Source organism: Portunus trituberculatus, chromosome 26 (genome assembly GCF_017591435.1).
Source record: "Portunus trituberculatus isolate SZX2019 chromosome 26, ASM1759143v1, whole genome shotgun sequence".
NCBI lineage: Eukaryota > Metazoa > Arthropoda > Malacostraca > Decapoda > Portunidae > Portunus > Portunus trituberculatus.
The window spans coordinates 1,803,738-1,823,737 of NC_059280.1; the positions used below are offsets into that span (position 1 = coordinate 1,803,738).

The following is a 20,000-nucleotide window of genomic DNA, read 5'->3' on the forward strand; positions in this document are numbered from 1 at the left end:
ACCACCACGACCTTCAGTGACCCCTGGGCAGTCATAGGGGGAGGTTATATGCTCCATGTGTCCGCCATTATGCCTTCGGGGTAGAGAAAGAGCCCCTTCGGTCTTACAAAGGTCGTTGCGATGCCTTCCTTCACTGTGACCTTTCGTGACCTTTCAAATAACTGCCGGAAAGAGAGAGAGAGAGAGAGAGAGAGAGAGAGAGAGAGAGAGAGAGAGAGAGAGAGAGATTATTATTATTATTGAGAGAGAGAGAGAGAGAGAGAGAGATTGTATGTCTGTATGTATTAAAATTATTATTATTATTATTATTATTAAAAGATTATGAAATATTAGTATTTTTATTATCCTCTCTCTCTCTCTCTCTCTCTCTCTCTCTCTCTCTCTCTCTCTCTCTCTCTCTCTCTCTCTCTCTCTCTCTCTCTCACACACACACACACACTAAGACAAACAAACATTTCAACCCCCCCCTCTCTCTCTCTCTCTCTCTCTCTCTCTCTCTCTTACACCCCTCCCCCCATCCTCCACCCCTGCAACCCTCCACCTACCTCCTCATACCCCTGCTCCACCAGCTCCCCCAGATCGGCTTCCTTCTGGGGTAGCGCGTGTCTCTTGGTGAAGTGGGCGGCGCGGGAAACGACAGGCAGGGCGTGGGAGTGCAGGGTCGCCACCTCCCACAGGCTGCTCTCTCCCGCCTTCGTGAGGGCTGGGTTGGCCTCCGTCGGTACAAATGGGTCGTTTTGGTGACCTATAGGCGTGGTTTGGGGGTTTAAGGGGTGTTTTTGGGTTTTTGGGGTTTTACGGTGGTTTTGGGGTGTTTTGAGGTGTTTTGAGGTGTTTTAGGGGTGTTTTGAGGTGTTTTTGGGGTGTTTATGGGTGTTTTAGAGGTTTTGGGGGTGTTTTGGGATGTTTTGGGGTATTTTGGAGTGTTTTAAGTGTTTTGAGGTGTTTTGAAGTGATTTGAGTGTGTTTTGGGGTGTTTTTAAGTGTTTAATGGGTGTTTTAGAGGTTTTGGGGTGTTTTGGGATGTTTTGGGGTATTTTGGAGTGTTTTAAGTGTTTTGAAGTGATTTGAAGTGTGTTTTGGTGTGTTTTGAAGTGATTTGGGGTGTTTTGATGCGTTTAAAGATATTTTGGGGTGTTTTAGGGTGTTTTTGGAGTGTTTTGCGTGTTTGGGTGTCATGTCAATACTTAAAAATTGACTCTAATTCATTTCAACCCTTATAAAACTACCCTAATCTTCCTCCTCCTCCACCTCCTCCTCCTCCTCCTCCTCCTCACTCACCAGTAACGGCGGTGTTGTGGACAAGTTTCTCCAGGCCCGGAAAGCGCACCAAAAGGTTACAGATAAACTTGGTGACGAGAAACAGGCAGGAGGAGGGCGCTTGGAGGGACAGCCGTGCCAGACGCTTCACGAAGGACGCCGCGATGTACTCCGGCAGGTGGCTGTGGAGGAGGAGGAGGAGGAGGAGGAGGAGGAGGAGGAGGAGGAGGAGGAGGAGGAGGAGGAGGAGGAGGAGGAAGGGTGATAGTGGTGGTGGTGGTTGTGGTTGTAGTAGTGAAAAGAAGAAAGGAGGAGGAGGAGGAGGAGGAGGAGGAGGAGGAGGAGGAGGAGGAGGAGGAGGAGGAGGAGGACATGAATAATAATGATAATAATAATAATAATAATAATAATAATAATAATAATAATAATAATAATAATAATAAGCTTAAATGCGTAAATAATTCTCTCTCTCTCTCTCTCTCTCTCTCTCTCTCTCACTAACCCCCCCACATCCCTTCACCACACACACTCTCTCTCTCTCTCTCTCTCTCTCTCAACCCATGAACCCATCTCTCTCTCTCTCTCTCTCTTCCTTTTAAACAAGCTTAGTCCAATTACCAAATAGTTTTCGAGAATGCATTAAATTTTCTGTCAATAAATAATCAAATCAAAACCTCTCAACCTCCACCCGCCCTCTCTCTCTCTCTCTCTCTCTCTTACGTGGAGGAGAGGAAGAGATCGCACAGCATGAAGAACCTCGCCCGGTACTTGACGTGGAAGACTGTCGGTTCCAATAATGCGTACAACTTCCTGTAGAATTCTGGATAGTCACTGCAACACACAACAAAATGCCCCTAAACACAATGTAATGCTGCAAAATGCTGATGCTGTGACCAAGAAATGCTGACAATGCTGAAAAATGTTGAAATAATGCTGAAATGATGTTAAAATGCTGAGAAATTGTGTTAAATGATGCAGATCGATGTTAGAAATGGTCAAAATGCTCAAAAATGCTGAAATGATGCTAAAAATGCTGAAAAATGTTGAAATAATGCTGAAATGATGTTAAAAATGCTGAGAAATTGTGTTAAATGATGCAGATCGATGTTAGAAATGGTCAAAATGCTCAAAAATGCTGAAATAATGCTAAAAATGCTAAAAATGCTGAGAAATGATGCTGATCGATGTTAGAAATGGTCAAAATGCTAATAAATGCTGATTAATCTGGGTAGTCACTGCAAACCACAACAAAATGCCCCTAAACACAACGTAATGCTGCAAAATGCTGATGCTGTGACCAAGAAATGCTGACAATGCTGAAATAATGGTGAAATAATGATGAAATGATGCTAAAATGCTGAAAAATGTTGAAATAATGCTGAAATGATGCTAAAATGCTGAAATAATGCTGAAATATGTTGAAATAGCGGAAATGATGCTAAAAATGCTGAAAAATGCTCAATAATGCTGAAATAATGCTGGAAAAATGCCAAAATAATGCTGAAAATGGTGAAATAATGCTGAAAAATGCCAAAATAATGCTGAAAAATGCCAAAATAATGCTGAAAATGGTGAAATAATGCTGAAAAATGCTGAAATGATGCTGAAAAATGCTGAAGTAATGACAAACACAAGAAAATAATGCTAAAACACGATAAAATAATAATAATAATAATAATAATAATAATAATAATAATATGTAACAAATGAAAAAAATAATGAAAATAATTGATGAATAAAACAAAAATCAAATTAAAAACTTTCCAAATGTAAATAAATAAATAAATAAATAAATAAATAAATAAATACGTCTTTTTTTCAATAATAATACTTACAGATTGTGTTTGTTGATTAAAATGAAGACTCCTTGTAGAGCGAGGAGGCTGATCGCGCCACCTGAGAGAGAGAGAGAGAGAGAGAGAGAGAGAGAGAGAGAGAGAGAGAGAGAGAGAGAGAGAGAGAGAGAGTTATTATTTCGTCTCCTTAACTTATAGTAAGTGCAACCTTGAAAATTACTCTTAAAAACACCAATAACTTCCACTACACCCTTGAAAAACACCAATAACTTCCACTACACCCTTGAAAAACACCAATAACTTCCACTACACCCTTGAAAAACACCAATAACTTCCACTACACCCTTGAAAACACCAATAACTTCCACTACACCCTTGAAAACACCAATAACTTCCACTACACCCTTGAAAACACCAATAACTTCCACTACACCCTTGAAAACACCAATAACTTCCACTACACCCTTGAAAACACCAATAACTTCCACTACACCCTTGAAAACACCAATAACTTCCACTACACCCTTGAAAACACCAATAACTTCCACTACACCCTTGAAAACACCAATAACTTCCACTACACCCTTGAAAACACCAATAACTTCCACTACACCCTTGAAAACACCAATAACTTCCACTACACCCTTGAAAACACCAATAACTTCCACTACACCCTTGAAAACACCAATAACTTCCACTACACCCTTGAAAACACCAATAACTTCCACTACACCCTTGAAAACACCAATAACTTCCACTACACCCTTGAAAACACCAATAACTTCCACTACACCCTTGAAAACACCAATAACTTCCACTACACCCTTGAAAACACCAATAACTTCCACTACACCCTTGAAAACACCAATAACTTCCACTACACCCTTGAAAACACCAATAACTTCCACTACACCCTTGAAAACACCAATAACTTCCACTACACCCTTGAAAACACCAATAACTTCCACTACACCCTTGAAAACACCAATAACTTCCACTACACCCTTGAAAACACCAATAACTTCCACTACACCCTTGAAAACACCAATAACTTCCACTACACCCTTGAAAACACCAATAACTTCCACTACACCCTTGAAAACACCAATAACTTCCACTACACCCTTGAAAACACCAATAACTTCCACTACACCCTTGAAAACACCAATAACTTCCACTACACCCTTGAAAACACCAATAACTTCCACTACACCCTTGAAAACACCAATAACTTCCACTACACCCTTGAAAACACCAATAACTTCCACTACACCCTTGAAAACACCAATAACTTCCACTACACCCTTGAAAACACCAATAACTTCCACTACACCCTTGAAAACACCAATAACTTCCACTACACCCTTGAAAACACCAATAACTTCCACTACACCCTTGAAAACACCAATAACTTCCACTACACCCTTGAAAACACCAATAACTTCCACTACACCCTTGAAAACACCAATAACTTCCACTACACCCTTGAAAACACCAATAACTTCCACTACACCCTTGAAAACACCAATAACTTCCACTACACCCTTGAAAACACCAATAACTTCCACTACACCCTTGAAAACACCAATAACTTCCACTACACCCTTGAAAACACCAATAACTTCCACTACACCCTTGAAAACACCAATAACTTCCACTACACCCTTGAAAACACCAATAACTTCCACTACACCCTTGAAAACACCAATAACTTCCACTACACCCTTGAAAACACCAATAACTTCCACTACACCCTTGAAAACACCAATAACTTCCACTACACCCTTGAAAACACCAATAACTTCCACTACACCCTTGAAAACACCAATAACTTCCACTACACCCTTGAAAAACACCAATAACTTCCACTACACCCTTGAAAAACACCAATAACTTCCACTACACCCTTGAAAAACACCAATAACTTCCACTACACCCTTGAAAAACACCAATAACTTCCACAAAAAAAATATATTAAATAAGAAAACGCAAGAATTTCAAGGCAAACTCAACAAAAACCACAAAAATAATAAATACTTAAAAAACACACAGAAAACGGGAGAATTCGAGGACAAACTCACCCATATTGTAAGACTCCATAAAAAACCCAGTTAGAGCGAGTGGCTTATCTAAATGTGGCATAGCAAGGTCAGGTAAGGCCACCAGGACCCTGCGGTAAAGGTCAGGGGTCAAAGGGGACTTCAAAATGGCCGACCAGATCAGATTGAGTGCGTGGCGAGCGTCTGGGTATGGCATATGGAAGGCTGGTGGTGCTGGTGGTGGTGATGGTGGTGGTGATGGTGGTTGCTGCTGTTGTTGTTGTTGTTGTTTGTCTGTTTATTCGAGGGGTGAAGAAGAAAATATATTAGTTTTGTTGTTGTTGTTGTTGTTTCTCCTCCTCCTCCTCCTCCTCCTCCTCCTCTATAATCAAACTACTACTACTACTACTACTACTACTACTACTACTATTACTACTACTAGTCTTACCTTCCTGCGGGGGTGTAGGAAGAGGTGAGGGTGTGCCATGGGGGGCCGAGATCCTGGGGGAGGCACATTCAGTTTCTCCACTATCGAAATTAGATTGTTCATGTATGTGTGTGTGTCTGTCTGTGTGTCTGTCTGTGTGTGTGTCTGTGTGTGTGTTTTGACTATATCAGCTACTGCCTGTGTGTGTGTGTGTGTGTGTGTGTGTGTGTGTAAAAAAAGAGAGAGAGAGAAAAAGAGAGATTAGTAACAATGCTTAGAATAATAATAATAATAATAATAATAATAATAATAATAATAATAATAATAATAATAATAATAACAATAAAAATAACAACAAAAACAACAACTTAACCTCCTCATCTTCCTCCTCCTCCTCCTCTTCCTCTTCCTCTTCCTCCTCCTCCTCCTCTTCCTCCTTCTCCTCCTCTTCCTCTTCCTTTTCTTCTTAACCTAATTCATCTTCCTCCTTCTGTTACTTGACTCCTCCTCCTCCTCCTCCTCCTCTTCCTCCTCCTCCTCCTCCTCCTTCTTACCAGCAGTGTGTAGAACATGAAATCTTGACACTGAAGGTATTCATGAAGAAGAGCAACAAGATGGCGTCCATCCCTGCTCTCCGACACCACCTCTGCTATTATTGCCTGGGGAGAGAGAGAGAGAGAGAGAGAGAGAGAGAGAGAGAGAGAGAGAGAGAGAGAGAGAGAGAGAGAGAGAGAGAGAATTAAGTTTGGTCAAGATTAGGTCAAACAGCTTAAATATCCTCAATAATGATGTAAAAAGGTCAAACCAAGGTCAAAAGGTCAAAGCAAGGTCACATTAGGTCACACTAAGGGAAAAAAAATTACATAAGGTCACAAGATTGCACTGAGGCCAAAAGAAGGTCACACTAAGGTCGTACAAGGTCACAAGGTCAAAATAACATCAAAATAGGTCAGACTAAGGTCACAAGGTCAACACAAGGTCATAGAAGCTTACAGTAAGGTCATTTAAGGTCACAAGGTCAAAAAAAAAAACATCAAGACACATCAAAACATCAAAACCAGCTCAAAAGAGATCACAAGGTCACAGTAAGGTCAACCAGTAAGGTCAACCAGTAAGGTCAGCCAGTAAGGTCAACCAGTAAGGTCAGCCATCAGCCCTACACCTTTACCTTGAGTCTCTTGAAGGGGAATCCATAGCCAGAGGTCTTCTTGAGGGGGTGGCGACCTTCACACTGCAGTAACTTGATCAGAGAGGAAAAGGTCAGTTCTTGTACTGCCCTCTCTATGGGGAGAGAGAGAGAGAGAGAGAGAGAGAGATAAATAAAAATAAATATAACTCACTTTCCTTCCCCTTTCTCTCTCTCTCTCTCTCTCTCTCTCTCTCTCTCTCTCTCTCTCTCTCTACTAACCTTGGTGACTCAGAAGTTGAAGAAGATTCTTTAGTGTATCTTCAAACATCTCCTTGTACCATCTGTTCAGCCTGTTCCTTGCATTGTCTGCCCCTGAAAGTAGTAGTAGCAGTAGTAGCAGTAGTAGTAGTAGTAGTAGTAGTAGTAGTAGCAGTAGTAGTAGTAGCAGTAGTAGCAGTAGTAGGAGTAGTTACCTTCAGCCTTTATGGTCCTCTCAATCGCTCTCTCAGTCAGCAGGTAACTAAATATATGGTGGAGGCCGGTTACTGCTGATATGGTTGTCCTGGGTCGTTACTCTGTGGGGGGGGGGGAGTAGTAGTAGTAGTAGTAGTAGTAGTAGTAGTAGTAGTAGTAGTAGTAGTAGTAGTAGTAGTCTTTGTTTTTCCTGGCTTCTCCTTTTCCATTTTCTATTTTTTTTTTCTTCTTCTTCCTTCTCCTCTCCTCTTCCTTTCCTTTTATTCCTCCTCCTCCTCCTCCTCTATCAAAAATAATAATAAAAAAAATGCGTGTGTGTGTGTGTGTGTTATAATCCAATTTCTGGCACTATCCCTGAGAAACCATCCCACACACTCACTTCAATTCCCGGAACCTCACTTTGCAGTTCTTCCACCCAGCTGATTTGTCGTCACATATATGAAGTCACGAGAGAGAGAGAGAGAGAGAGAGAGAGAGAGAGAGAGAGAGAGAGAGAGAGAGAGAGAGAGAGAGAGAGAGAGAGAGAGAGAGAGAGAGATGATTTGTTGTTCTTATCATTCACAACATTTTCAGTAAGTCCGCAAATTAACAATAACACTGCAATTTGTCCCAGGAATGTGTGGTGTTCCCCCGGTTAGGATACGTTAGGTTAGGTTAATGATAGTGCCCTAGATTGGGGGAGGGGGGTGCAGGGGGCGGAGTCTCCCACCTGGCTAGGAAACACTACGGCAAACCTCCACAGTTTCACCATCTTGTTCTTTCTGAGTGAAACAAATATTTTCTGATAGATTTCCGCTTGCTTTTCATCCTAATACCACTTGTTTTGGGCGCAAATCAACCAATTAATTTTTTTTACAGCCCCGAAACATATATTTTGCATCAAACGTCTGGTAAATCAATTAAAAACAAGCCACAATCTACCAGGAAAAATTTGTTTCATCCACACAAAAAAACCTAACTTAAAACGAAGAGCTTTATCTTTTTTTCTTTTTTTTTTATACGATGTGGGCTCCTATCTTAAAGCCCACCCACTAGGAAACCGTTGCCCCAGTGAGAAAGCCCAACCTACACTCAGACCGTGGATAGGATTCGAACCCGTGCGCTTGGAGACCTCTAGGATCCCAAAGCACGCATGGTTCCACTGTACCACGGCGGCCCAAAAGTTGAGGTTAGGGTTAGGGTAGTGTCCTAGAGGGGGGAGGGTGCCAAGAATATGTAGGTTTATGTTCCCCACAGTCCTCCTCCAAGCTTACTGGGACAGGGAGTCGGGGTGGGATGGAGGAAAACGGGGAGGTCCTGTTCTGTAATTGTACCCAAAAATTCCCGCTTTCCCAGGAGGTCCCCAAGCCTCTTAGACCTAGGGAATAAGAAATTTTAGATAGGGTGTATAGGCTCAAACTGCAAATTTACCTGATTGTTGCATACACTTTTACAATCAATCAATCAAATGGTGGCTGGGGGACCTACGAAGGGGGAGACGGGAATCAAGGGATGGTTTCTCTGCGACTGTGCCCAATTTCTTATATTATTTTTAGGAATCAAGGCAAACGCACGGGATGGTTTCTCTGCGACTGTGCCCAATTTCTTATATTATTTCCAGGAATCAAGGCAAACGCACGGGATGGTTTCTCTGCGACTGTGCCCAATTTCTTATATTATTTCCAGTCACTCAGTCAGCCAGTCACTCCCACCACTCACTCTCTCCCTCTCACCTCCAGTCTCTCCATAATGTCCAAAATAACATTAGCGTTCTTCACTCGATCCGCCTTAAATTCCTTCACCAAAATTTTCACGGTTCTTTTCCCTGTTTTCTGGGTCGCCATGTTGTTTTTACTCGTCCTTCTGGTGCTAAATTGGTCAATATGTCTTCCTGCTTCCCTCTCAGTACCACAGGTCAGGTCAGCAAGGCGCCACGAGGTCAGGTCACGTAAAAAGTATAAATGTTTGGGGTCTTTCCGTGACTTTAAGCTTCAACATGTGGGTTTGTTTATGTCTGGCCAAAATGTCAACATGTTTTAATAAATTTATAGTTTTATTAAAATTAACAAAGTTGAGAATAAATTTGATAATAAATAAATATGCAGAATTATTTTATTTATTTATATGAAAAATTAACTGATGTATTTATAATTATAGATAAAATTAGTTTTCTTATGGCCAAAATGTCGAGATGGTCTTCAATAATTTCTAGTTCAATGGAAGGAAATAAAGGAATAAAGTTAATAATTAATAAATTTGTAAAATTATATAGTATATTTATAATGGTAGATAAATGAATAGGTTAGGAAATAAAGATGTATAGTGGCCGAAGTTGATGTATAGAGATGCACAGATTAAAATATTTATAAATGGAAATAAAAATATATGATAAAGAGTACATACAAAATAATAGATAAATACATTTCAAATAAATAAAAAAAAAAATAAATAAAAAAAAAGCCGAAATGGACCCAAAAAAAAAACTAAATCCAAAATCAAACAAACCACAAAAACAAACAAAATAAACATAAAACAAAACAAACACACAAGAACAAAAAAAAAAAAAAAAAATAAATAAAACCGAAATTATCCATAGAGAACCGAAACCACCAACACCACCACCAAAACACGTGGAAAAACATCTGAAAGTGGAAAGATTTAAAGAAACGCAAATATCTCCACAATGGCGGGGGGGAACACACTGGTGGAGGTGCAGAAGAAGGTGTCAGAGGTGGGGGCGTGTCTGAAGGAGAAGGAGAAGGTAATAACACTCCTCATTCACCCTAAATATACGGAAAAACAGCTGGAAGGAGTCAAGGCGGAGCTCTCTCACTTAGCACGAAGGCATTGTAAGGAGTAAGTATTTGTTTTATTGTTTTTAGTTGATGGGTCTTCTTCTTCTTCTTCTTCTTCTTCTTCTTCTTCTTCTTCTTCTTCTTCTTCTTTTCTTCTTCTCCTCCTCCTCCTCCTCCTCCTCCTTCTTCCTTCTTCTTCTTCTTATTCTTATTCTTATTATTATTATTATTATTATTATTATTATGACAAGGTTAGGATAAGTTAATTTTACCTCTCTCTCTCTCTCTCTCTCTCTCTCTCTCTCTCTCTCTCTCTCTCTCTCTCTCTGGATTTTAATATTTCTTCATTTTTATCGAACTTAATCTATTTTCCCCACTCACATCTCCTCTCTCACTCTCACACAACCCCCACTCTCTCTCTCTCTCTCTCACCACCCCCCTCTCCCTCCCTGCAGGCTGGGGGGCACGGTGGTCGCTTATGACAAGGTGCGTGTGGTGTCATCGCAAGGTTGGCTCTTCGACACAAACCCTTTCATTCACATCAGAGTTACTGCAAAATTTTACGTCTTCTGCCCACAGCCCGGCGATGTGCTCAAAGGTACAGTGTGTGTGTGTGTGTGTGTGTGTGTGTTGCAATATCCTTGACCCACTGCCTCCTCCTGGTCTTCCTTCCATGTCCTCTTGTCCTTCCATGTTGTTGTGTCCCCAGCGCCAGGTCTTCCTCGTCTATCTTTTCAGTGCCATTGACTATCTTGTACATTGTTATTAGGTCCCCTCGTTCTCTTCTGCCCTGTAAGGTTGCCAGTCCCATTTCCTTCAGTCCTTCTTCATGTGTGAGGTCCTTTAGTCCCATTTCCTTCAGTCGTTCATGTGTGAGGTCCTTTAGTCCCATTTCCTTCAGTCGTTCTTCATGTGTGAGGTCCTTTAGTTGTGGCACCATCTGTGTGTGTGTGTGTGTGTGTTTAAGAGAGAGAGAGAGACAAACAGACAAAAAAGTACCCAAACCTAACTCTCCTCTCTCTCTCTCACAGCTGTAGTCCACAAGAAGGCTCCTCACCACCTGGGCTGCCTCGCTCACGGCCTCTACAATGTGTCAGTGGGCCGCCCCCCCAGTCAGCCCAAGGACGACTGGGGGGGGACGCTGGCCAGGGAGGGGGACACGCTGACCCTCTCTGTCATCTTCACCAGCTTCACAAATTACCACATGCCTTATATCAGAGCTGCCCTGCATGATGATTGGTGAGTGTATGGGGTGTTTTGGGGTGTTTTTCTGGGGTTTTGGGGTGTTTTTAGGAGTTTTTTGGTGTTTTTTATGGTGTTATTTGGGGTGTTTTGGTGTGGTTCATGTGTTTGGGGTGGTTTTGTGGTGTTTTGGTGTGTTTTGCATGGTTTTGTGGTGTTTTGGGGTGTTTTGGTGTGTTTTGCGTGGTTTTGTGGTGTTTGGGGGTGTTTTGGGGTGTTTCGAGTGTTTTGGGGTGTTTTGAGTGTGTTTTTAGGGTGTTTTGTGGTGTGTTTTGGGTGTTCAGGGTGGTTTTGTGGTGTTTTGGTGTGTTTAGGGTGTTTTGTGGTATTTTGGTGTGTTTTAGGGTGTTTTTTGTGTATATTTCACTACCACCACCACCACCACTACTATAACTACCACAATTTTGCAGTGTCGCGGAACTGGTGGCGAGAGAGCAACAGAAAACGGAGGAGGAAGGGAAGAAAACGGGAGTCGCGGTTAACAAGAGGACGGTATTTGAAGATGACAGTGGTATAAGCAGCAACGAGGCGGAAGAGGGGAAGAGGAAGAAGAAGGAAGAGGAAGAGGAAGAGGAGGAGGAGGAGGAGGAGAGGAAGAAGAAGAAAAAAGGCAAGAAAAGAAAACGAGAGGAGGAGGAAGAAGAGGAGGAGGAGGAGGAGGAGGAGGAAGAGGAAGAGAAAGAAGAAGAGAGAGAGTGAGATAATGAACGACAGCTTGCTTACAGAGAAGAAGAAGAAGAAGAGGAAGAGGAAGAGAGAAGAAGAGGAGGAAGAGGAGGAGGAGGAGGGAAATATAAGCAGAATTAGAATAAAGAAGGAGAAACAGTCAGAAGAGGAAGAGGAGAAGGAAGAAGAGGAGGAGGAGGAGGAGAAGGAGCAAAGGACACTTATAATAAAACAAGAAAAAATAACAGAAGAAGAAGAAGAAGAAGAAGAGGAGGAAGAGAAGAAAAAGAAGAAGAAGAAGAAGAAAATAAAAAAAGAGAAGATATCAGAGGAGGAGGAGAAGAAGGAGGAGGAGGAGGGGAGGAGGAGGAGGAAGAAGAGGAGGAAGATCAAAGAGGAGGTAGCAAGTTCAGATGAAGGAAGGAAGAGAGAAAAAAATGATAAAAATCTGCCCATTCCTCTTTTTATGATAAAGAGAGAGAGATAAAGAGAGAGAGAGAGAGAGAGAGAGAGAGAGAGAGAGAGAGAGAGAGAGAGATTTGAGAGAGAGAGAGAGAGAGAGAGAGAGAGAGAGAGAGTTTGCTAAGATTAATTATTTGAGAGAGAGAGAGAGAGAGAGAAAGCTTACGAAGATAAATTATTTGAGAAAGAGAGAGAGAGACCTGTTACAAATTATTCTAGTGTTACCATATTCCTCCTCCCTCTCTCTCTCTCTCTCTCTCTCTCTAAGAAACATACTCACACATAAAATAAATTAATTCCTTCAACATTTCTCTAATTTCAATCCTTTTTAAACAATTTTAACCTCAAAAAAACAAAAAAACCCAAAATGTGGCCAAGGAACCTCAAAAACACCCCAAAAACACACCAATAGTTTTAAACACCTCCAAACACACACAGACACATTTTAAGGTCACATAAGGGTCAGGGAAGGTCACAGGGGGTCAGATTTAAAGGTCAGGGCATCCAGGAAGAAGGTACTGTCCCACATTACCCTAAAAACCCCCAAAAATCCCTGAGGAACTTCAAAAACACACCAAAATATACGAAAAATTTATTTGAAACTCCCCAAAAACACAGACACACTTTTAAGGCCACACAGAGGTCAGGGAAGGTCACAGGGGGTCAGAATTAAAGGTCAGGGCGTCCAGGTAGAGGGTACTGGGCCGCATAAGCCTCTATCTTGCCCTTAAGGTCCATAATCTGGCCCTGAAATTCGTCAGTGGCCAAAACTCTCTTGAAGTCAACGAGTTTTGGTCCACTCTTGGCCTGCACACTCTTGGCAATCTGGAAGGCTGAGAGAGAGAGAGAGAGAATTAGTTTTATTTTTCTTCCTCTTCCTCCTCCTCCTCCTCCTCCTCCTCTCTTTATTCTACTTCCTTCTTCCTCTTCTCCTTTTGTCTTCCTTTCTCCTCCTCCTCCTCCTCCTCCTATTTCTCCTTCCTTTCCTCCTCCTCCTCCTCCAGAAACTATGAATTTTTTCCTCCTCCTCCTCCTCTTCCTTCTATTCTTCCTCCTCCTCCTCCTCCTCCTTCACAAAAAGCCTAAAATTACCTTAAATATGCCAAAACATCCTTAAACACCCCTAAACGTACCCTCCTCCTCCTCCTCTTCCTTCTATTCCTCCTCCTCCTCCTCCTCCTCCTTCTATTCCTCCTCCTCCTCCTTCACAAAACACCCAAAACACCCCAAAAATTACCCTAAACATGCCAAAACATCCTTAAACTCACCCCAAAACACCCCTAAACTTATCCTCCTCCTCCTCCTCCTCCTCCTCTTCCTTTTTTCTCATATTTTCCTTGTCCTTCTCTACCTCTCCATTTTTTCCTCATCCTCCTAATCATTTTTTTTTCTTTTTTCCTCCTCCTCCTCCTCTTCCTCTTCCTCTTCCTCCTCCTCCTCCTCCTCTTACCCTGGTCCATGAAGGCAACAATTGTCTTCATATCCCCCTCCTTCATCCCCCGTGTGGTGAGGGCTGGGGTCCCAATGCGAAGGCCACTGGGGTTCAGAGCAGACTTGTCACCTGGTACTGGGGGGGTGTGAGAGAGAGAGAGAGAGAGAGAGAGAGAGAGAGAGAGACCTTTCCTCATCAAAATAACCCCAAAATAATGCAATATTACCCTAAAATATTCCTTTAAAACTCCAAATAACCCTAAATTTTCCCTAAAAACCCCAAAATTAACCAAAAATATCATGCAAATTACCCTATACAAAAATACCCTAAAACACCCAAAACATCCTAAAACACCCCAATACACCCCCAAAACACCCATAAACACTTCCAAACTATCTCAAAACAGCTCAAAACACCCAAATCTAACTTAACCTCCCCCAAAACACCCATTAACACCTCAAAACACCCCTAAAAACACCAATACACCCCCAAAATACCTCAAAACACCCAAATCTAACTTAACCTCCCCAAAACATCCCAAAACACCCCAAAACACCCCAAAACACCCAAAACACCTCACAACACCCAAATCTAACTTAACCTCCCCAAAACACCCCAAAACACCTCAAAAACACACAGAAACAACCTCAAAATACTCCCAAAACACCCAAATCTAACCTAACCTCCCCAAAACACCCCCAACCCCAACACACCTCAAAACACCCAAAACACCCTAAAACACCCCAATACACCCCCAAAATACCTCAAAACACCCTAAACCACCTCAAAACAACCCCAAAACACCCAAAACACCCCTAAAAAACACCCAAAACACCCTAAAACACCCAAATCTAACTTAACCTCCCCAAACACACCCCTAAACACCTCAAAACGCCACCCCTTTACCAGTATTCTTATTGACAGAGATGGCGACCTCCTCCAAGACCTTCTCAGCCTTGCCCCCTGACAGGCCGCTGGGTCGCAGGTCAAGCCACACCAGGTGATTGTCAGTACCACCTGTCACCACCTTGTACCCAGCTGCCACCAGACCAGCTGCCAGGGCCTGGGCGTTCAGGATTACCTAGGGGGGGGGAGGGAAGGAAAGGGGTGTTAGTGGTGGTGGTGGTGGTGGTTGGAGAGAAGGTATTTGAAATGAAATGAACAGCAAAATACTCAAAAAAACACCTAAAACACCCAAAACACCCCAAAAACACCCAAAACACATCAAAATACCCTAAAACGCACCCCCAAAACACCCATAAACATTCAAAACACCCTAAAACACTCAAAACACACCAAAATGCCCTAAAACACTCAAAACACTCTAAAACACACCCAAACATCAAAAACATTCCAAAAAACACACGAAAACATTCAAAACACACCAAAACACACTAAAAACACCCCCACACCCCCAAAAACATGGCAAAACACACCTCAAAACACTCCCAAAAACACATAAAAACACCCTAAAACACACCAAAACACATAAAAACCCTAAAACACACCAACACCCCCAAAACCCATCAAAACACCCTAAAACACCAAAATACACCCAAAACACCCCAAAACACACCCAAAACCACTCAAAACACCCAAAAAAAAAACTCAAAACACACCAAAATACCCTATCATCTCCCCAACCCACCTAAAAACCCCCAAAAACACCCCAAAACACAAAACTACCAAAAACACCCAAACACACCCCAAAAAACACCCAAAATACCCCAAACCACCCAAAAATACCCCAAAACCACAAAAACACTCCAAAACACCAAAAAACACTAAAAAACACCCAAAAAACACCCAGAAACCCCCAAAACACCCCAAAACACACCCCATACTCTCCTATACACCCCCAAAGCACCCCACACCTGCTTCTGGTAGTCCACAAAGGCAGGGAGGGCAGTCTGTCTCATGGCCACAGCAATGATGACAACACACCCCAGAAAACACCCTTAAACTCCACTAAACACACCATACACCCCCAAAAACACCCCTACACCCCCAAAAACACACTCACAACACCTCTACAACCACAAACTGACCCCAAAACACCCCAAAAACACTTCCTACGCTCACAGAACACCCTAAAAACATCGCATCGCACCTCAAAACACCACAAAAACCCTAAAACACACCAAAACACAAAACACTCAAAACACACAAAACACTCAAAACACTCTAAAACACACCCCTAAAACACACAAACACTCAAAAACACACAAAACCACCAAAACACCCCAAAACACTCAAAAAAACCCATAAACCACCAAAAACACCCAAAACACCCTAAAACACCCTAAAACACCCCAAAACACACCCCATACTCTCCTATACACCCCCAAAGCACCCCACACCTGCTTCTGGTAGTCCACAAAGGCAGGGAGGGCAGCCTGTCTCATGGCCACAGCGATGGCAGCGATTTGATGGTTGTGTGGGCCGCCCTGTAGCCCGGGGAACACTGCCTGGTTAATCTTGTCCTCATAGTCATAGAAAATGGGATTGCCGGCCTTGTCTGTGCCCTTCTGACCTGTGGGGAGAGGGAGAGGGAGAGGGAGAGGGAGAGAGAGAGGAGAGGGATGGGATGGGAAAGAGAGAGAGAGAGAGATTGAGTTTCGTTAGATAATATTTTCTTTACTCTCTCTCTCTCTCTCTTACATAGACACACACACACACACACACACACAGACACACACACACACACACACACACACAGACACACAAACTTTCTCCAAACATCCCAAAACCACTCCAAAAACACCAAAAACCATCCAAAACACACCAAAACACCCCAAAACACCCCACAACCACCCAAACACCCCAAAACACCCCAAAACACACCAACCACCAAAACACCCAAACACCCTAAAACACCCACAACCACCAAAAACACCCCAAAACACCCCCAAAACATCCAAAACACCCCAAAACACACCAAAAACACACCAAAAACATATCAAAACCCCCCCAAAACACCCCAGAAGTGTGTCCTCACCCCGTCTGTAGAATATGACACCACTCCTAGGCCCTCTGAGTGTCTTGTGGGTGGTGGTGGTGACAACATCGCAGTACTGGAAGGGCTCTCTCTCTCTCTCTCTTACATACATACATACATACATACATACATACATACATACATACATACACACACACACACACACAAACTCTCTCCAAACATCCCAAAACCACCCAAAAAACACACACAACCACCAAAAACACCCAAAAAACACCCACAACCACCAAAAACCCCCAAAACCCCCAAAACACCAAAAACACATCAAAACCCCCCCAAAACACCCCAGAAGTGTGTCCTCACCCCGTCTGTAGAATATGACACCACTCCTAGGCCCCTGAGTGTCTTGTGGGTGGTGGTGGTGACAACATCAACTGGAAGGGCACTCTCTCACACCAACATACATCATACACCCTAAAACACACAAACACTCTCCAAACACCCTAAAACACACAAAACACCCAAAACACCAAATAACACCCAAAACACCAAAACACCCAAAAACCACTCAAAACATCCACAACCACAAAAACCCTCAAAACACCCTAAAACACCAAAACACAAAACACCCAAAACACCCCAAATACACCCCAAAGCACCCCACACCTGCTTCTGGTAGTCCAAAACACAGCCTGTCTCAACACATCAGCGATTTGATGGTTGTGTGGGCCCCCAAAACACTGCCTGGTTAATCTTGTCCTCATAGTCATAGAAAATGGGATTGCCGGCCTTGTCTGTGCCCTTCTGACCTGTGGGGTGGGTGAGTGAGAGGTGAGGAGAGGAGAGGATGGGATACTGAGAGAGAGATTCAGTTGGTTAGATCTCTCTCTCTACATATACACACACACACACACACACACACACACACACACACACACACACACACACTTTCTCCAAACATCCCAAAACATACCAAAACACACCCAAACACCCAAAAACACCAAACCACAAAAACACCCAAAACACCCACAACCACCAAAACACACCAACCACCAAACACACACACACAAAACACCATAAACACACCAAAACACCACAACCACCAAAACACCCAAAACACACACCAAAAACACCCCAAAACACCCCCAAAACATCCAAAACACCCCAAAACACCTCAAAACACACCAAAACACACCAAAAACACATCAAAACCCCCCCAAAACACCCCAGAAGTGTGTCCTCACCCCGTCTGTAGAATATGACACCACTCCTAGGCCCCCTGAGTGTCTTGTGGGTGGTGGTGGTGACAACATCGCAGTACTGGAAGGGGTCGGAGGTCACCCCTGCGGCAACCAGGCCACTAACATGCGACATATCGGCCAACAAGAGAGAGCCATTCTGGTCACAAATCTCTCGGAAACGCTTGTAGTCCAGGTGTCGGGGGTAGCAGCTCACTCCTGTGGGGAGGGGTTTTAAGGGGTGTTTCTGGGGGTGTATGGGGTGTTTTGAGGGTGAAAGGGGTGTTTTCTGGGTGTTTTGGGTTTTGGGTGTTTTGGGGTGTTTTGGGTTGGGTGTTTTGAGTGTTTTGGGTGTTTTCAGTGTTTTGGGTGTTTTGGTGTTTTGAGTGTTTTGGGTGTGTTTTTGTGTTTGAGGTGTTTTGGGGTGTTTTTGGGTGTTTTGAAGTGTTTTGGGTGTTTTGTGTGTTTTGGGTGTTTTGGGTGTGTTTTGTGTTTTGAGTGTTTGGGTGTGTTTGTGTGTTTTGGTGTGTTTGGGTGTGTTTGGTGTGTTTAAGTGTTTTGAGGTGTTTTGAGGTGTTTTGGGTGTTTGGGGTGTTTTGTGGTGTGAAGGAGTGTTTTTGTGGTGTTTTAAGGGTGTGACAGTGTCTTAAGGGTGTCGTAAGTGTTTTGTGAGGTTTTGAAGTGTTTTTGAGGGTATTAAGGAGTTTTAAGGGTGTCTAGGAGTATTTTAAGGGGTTTCAAAGTATTTAGGATCATTTAAAGGTTTCAAAGGTATTTAGGAGCATTTTAAGGGTTGTAAGGTATTCAGGAGCATTTTAAGGGGGTTTTAAGGAAATTTGAGACCATTCAAAGAGGTTTCAAAGGTTTTTACAAGCATTTTACGGGTTTCAAGGTATTTAAGAGCATTTTAAGGGGTTTTGAGGAAAATTTGGATCATTCAAAGAGGTTTCAAGGCCATTTACGAGCATTTTAAAGGGTTTTAAGGAAATTTAGCACCATTCAAAGAGGTTTCAAGGGTATTTAGGAGCATGTTAAGGGGTTTTAAGGATATTTAGAAGCATTTCAAGGAGTTTTAAGAAAATTTAGGACCATTTAAAGAGGTTTCAAGGATAATTAGGATCATTTTAAATGTTTCAGGGTATTTAGGATCATTTTAAAGGGTTTTAAGGGTATTTAGGAGCATTTAAAGGGATTTTAAGGGTATTTAGGAACATTTAAGGAGTATTAAGGTTATTTAGAAACATTTTGAGGAGTTTTAAGGAAATTTAGGGGCATTTTAAGGGGTTTTAAGGGTATTTAAGAGCATTTTAAGGGCATGCTACCACTAATCTCACCCACAATGATCCTCCTGGGTTTAAATAGCCTGGCCGTCTCCTCCAGCTTGTTGTAGTCTATTTGGGAGGGTTTCAAGACGTCTCAAGAGGTTTTAAGAGTATTTAGGAGTGTTCTAAGGCATCAGTGAGTGTTTTAAGGGATCAGGGAGTGTTTTAAGGGATTTGGGAGTCTTTTCTGTGATCTAAGAGTATTTTAAGGAGATTGGCAAGATTTTAAGGGATTCATGAAGGGTTTTAAGAAGTTTCAAGAGGTTTTAAGAAGTTTTAAGAGGTTTTAAGAAGTTTTAAGAGGTTTTAAGAGGCTTCAAGAGGTTTCAAGAGGTTTCAAGAGGCTATAAGAGGTTTTAAGGGGCTATAAGAGGTTTTAAGAGGCTATAAGAGGTTTTAAGAGGCTATAAGAGGTTTTAAGAGGCTATAAGAGGTTTTAAGAGGTTTTAAGGGTTTTTAAGAGCATTTTAAGGGCAAACTATCATTAACCTCACCAGCAATGATCATCCTGGGTTTAAATAGCCTGGCCGTCTCCTCCAGCTTGTTGTAGTCGATGAGTTCCGTGGCGGGGTCGATCTTGTAAGGCATCGACTCGAAGAAAATGGAGGTTGCCGAAACCTTTTTGGTGGCTGTGTAAAAACCGTGGGTCAGGTGGCCGCCGTCTGGGAGGTCAAGGCCTGGGGGGGGAAGGGCGGGGCGGGGTGTTAGGGAGAGGTCAAAGTTCATAAACGCACGGACTATACTGAAAATACAATGACACGTGCTTAAAACTATTTGGAAGTG

At 42.6% G+C, this 20,000-nt stretch overlaps 3 protein-coding genes and 1 long non-coding RNA gene across 5 annotated transcripts in view; 1 reads left to right on the forward strand and 3 right to left on the reverse strand.

Moving 5' to 3' along the window:
- The window catches only part of LOC123509156 (nucleolar complex protein 4 homolog), a 6,123-nt gene extending 385 nt beyond the window's left edge, over positions 1–5,738 (reverse strand). Inside the window, exons 1-7 of the mRNA XM_045263343.1 lie at positions 5,544–5,738; positions 5,138–5,389; positions 3,096–3,156; positions 1,981–2,091; positions 1,282–1,442; positions 546–745; positions 1–161 (exon numbers count right to left, since the gene is read on the reverse strand). The exon at positions 1–161 is cut by the window's left edge and continues 385 nt beyond it. Coding sequence (XP_045119278.1) covers positions 45–161; positions 546–745; positions 1,282–1,442; positions 1,981–2,091; positions 3,096–3,156; positions 5,138–5,312 — 825 coding nt within the window. The 5' untranslated portion in view covers positions 5,313–5,389; positions 5,544–5,738 and the 3' untranslated portion in view covers positions 1–44. The remainder of the gene's footprint in view (positions 162–545; positions 746–1,281; positions 1,443–1,980; positions 2,092–3,095; positions 3,157–5,137; positions 5,390–5,543) is intronic.
- A 1,239-nt stretch (positions 5,739–6,977) lies between these two features.
- Positions 6,978–9,131, reverse strand: LOC123509161. Its single transcript, XR_006676146.1, has 3 exons — positions 8,838–9,131; positions 7,125–7,226; positions 6,978–7,023 (listed from the first exon to the last, which is right to left on the reverse strand). It is a non-coding gene; the product is annotated as an uncharacterized LOC123509161 (long non-coding RNA).
- Positions 9,132–9,707: 576 nt separating this feature from the next.
- On the forward strand, positions 9,708–12,826 carry LOC123509248 (DNA-directed RNA polymerase I subunit RPA43-like). The gene is made up of 5 exons (XM_045263446.1): positions 9,708–9,960; positions 10,355–10,497; positions 10,931–11,138; positions 11,552–11,800; positions 12,736–12,826. Exons 1-5 carry the CDS (start codon positions 9,788–9,790, stop codon positions 12,824–12,826), a joined length of 864 nt encoding a protein of 287 aa, XP_045119381.1. The 5' UTR covers positions 9,708–9,787.
- Positions 12,827–12,849: 23 nt separating this feature from the next.
- Positions 12,850–20,000, reverse strand: part of LOC123509152 (serine hydroxymethyltransferase-like) — an 11,790-nt gene continuing 4,639 nt past the window's right edge. For both annotated transcript variants that reach the window (XM_045263337.1, XM_045263338.1), the window contains exons 5-10: positions 19,712–19,894; positions 17,902–18,114; positions 16,062–16,234; positions 14,608–14,782; positions 13,720–13,836; positions 12,850–13,102 (exon numbers count right to left, since the gene is read on the reverse strand). In XM_045263337.1, coding sequence (XP_045119272.1) covers positions 12,939–13,102; positions 13,720–13,836; positions 14,608–14,782; positions 16,062–16,234; positions 17,902–18,114; positions 19,712–19,894 — 1,025 coding nt within the window. In that variant the 3' untranslated portion in view covers positions 12,850–12,938. The remainder of the gene's footprint in view (positions 13,103–13,719; positions 13,837–14,607; positions 14,783–16,061; positions 16,235–17,901; positions 18,115–19,711; positions 19,895–20,000) is intronic.

Bases quoted from the DNA above. Each gene is read 5' to 3' on its own strand.
- LOC123509248 (XM_045263446.1), top strand. From the start codon at position 9,788: ATGGCGGGGGGGAACACACTGGTGGAGGTGCAGAAGAAGGTGTCAGAG. The intron at 9,961-10,354 runs GTAAGTATTTGT...CCCTCCCTGCAG, and splicing joins GCACGAAGGCATTGTAAGGA to GCTGGGGGGCACGGTGGTCG. The intron at 11,139-11,551 runs GTGAGTGTATGG...ACAATTTTGCAG, and splicing joins GCTGCCCTGCATGATGATTG to TGTCGCGGAACTGGTGGCGA.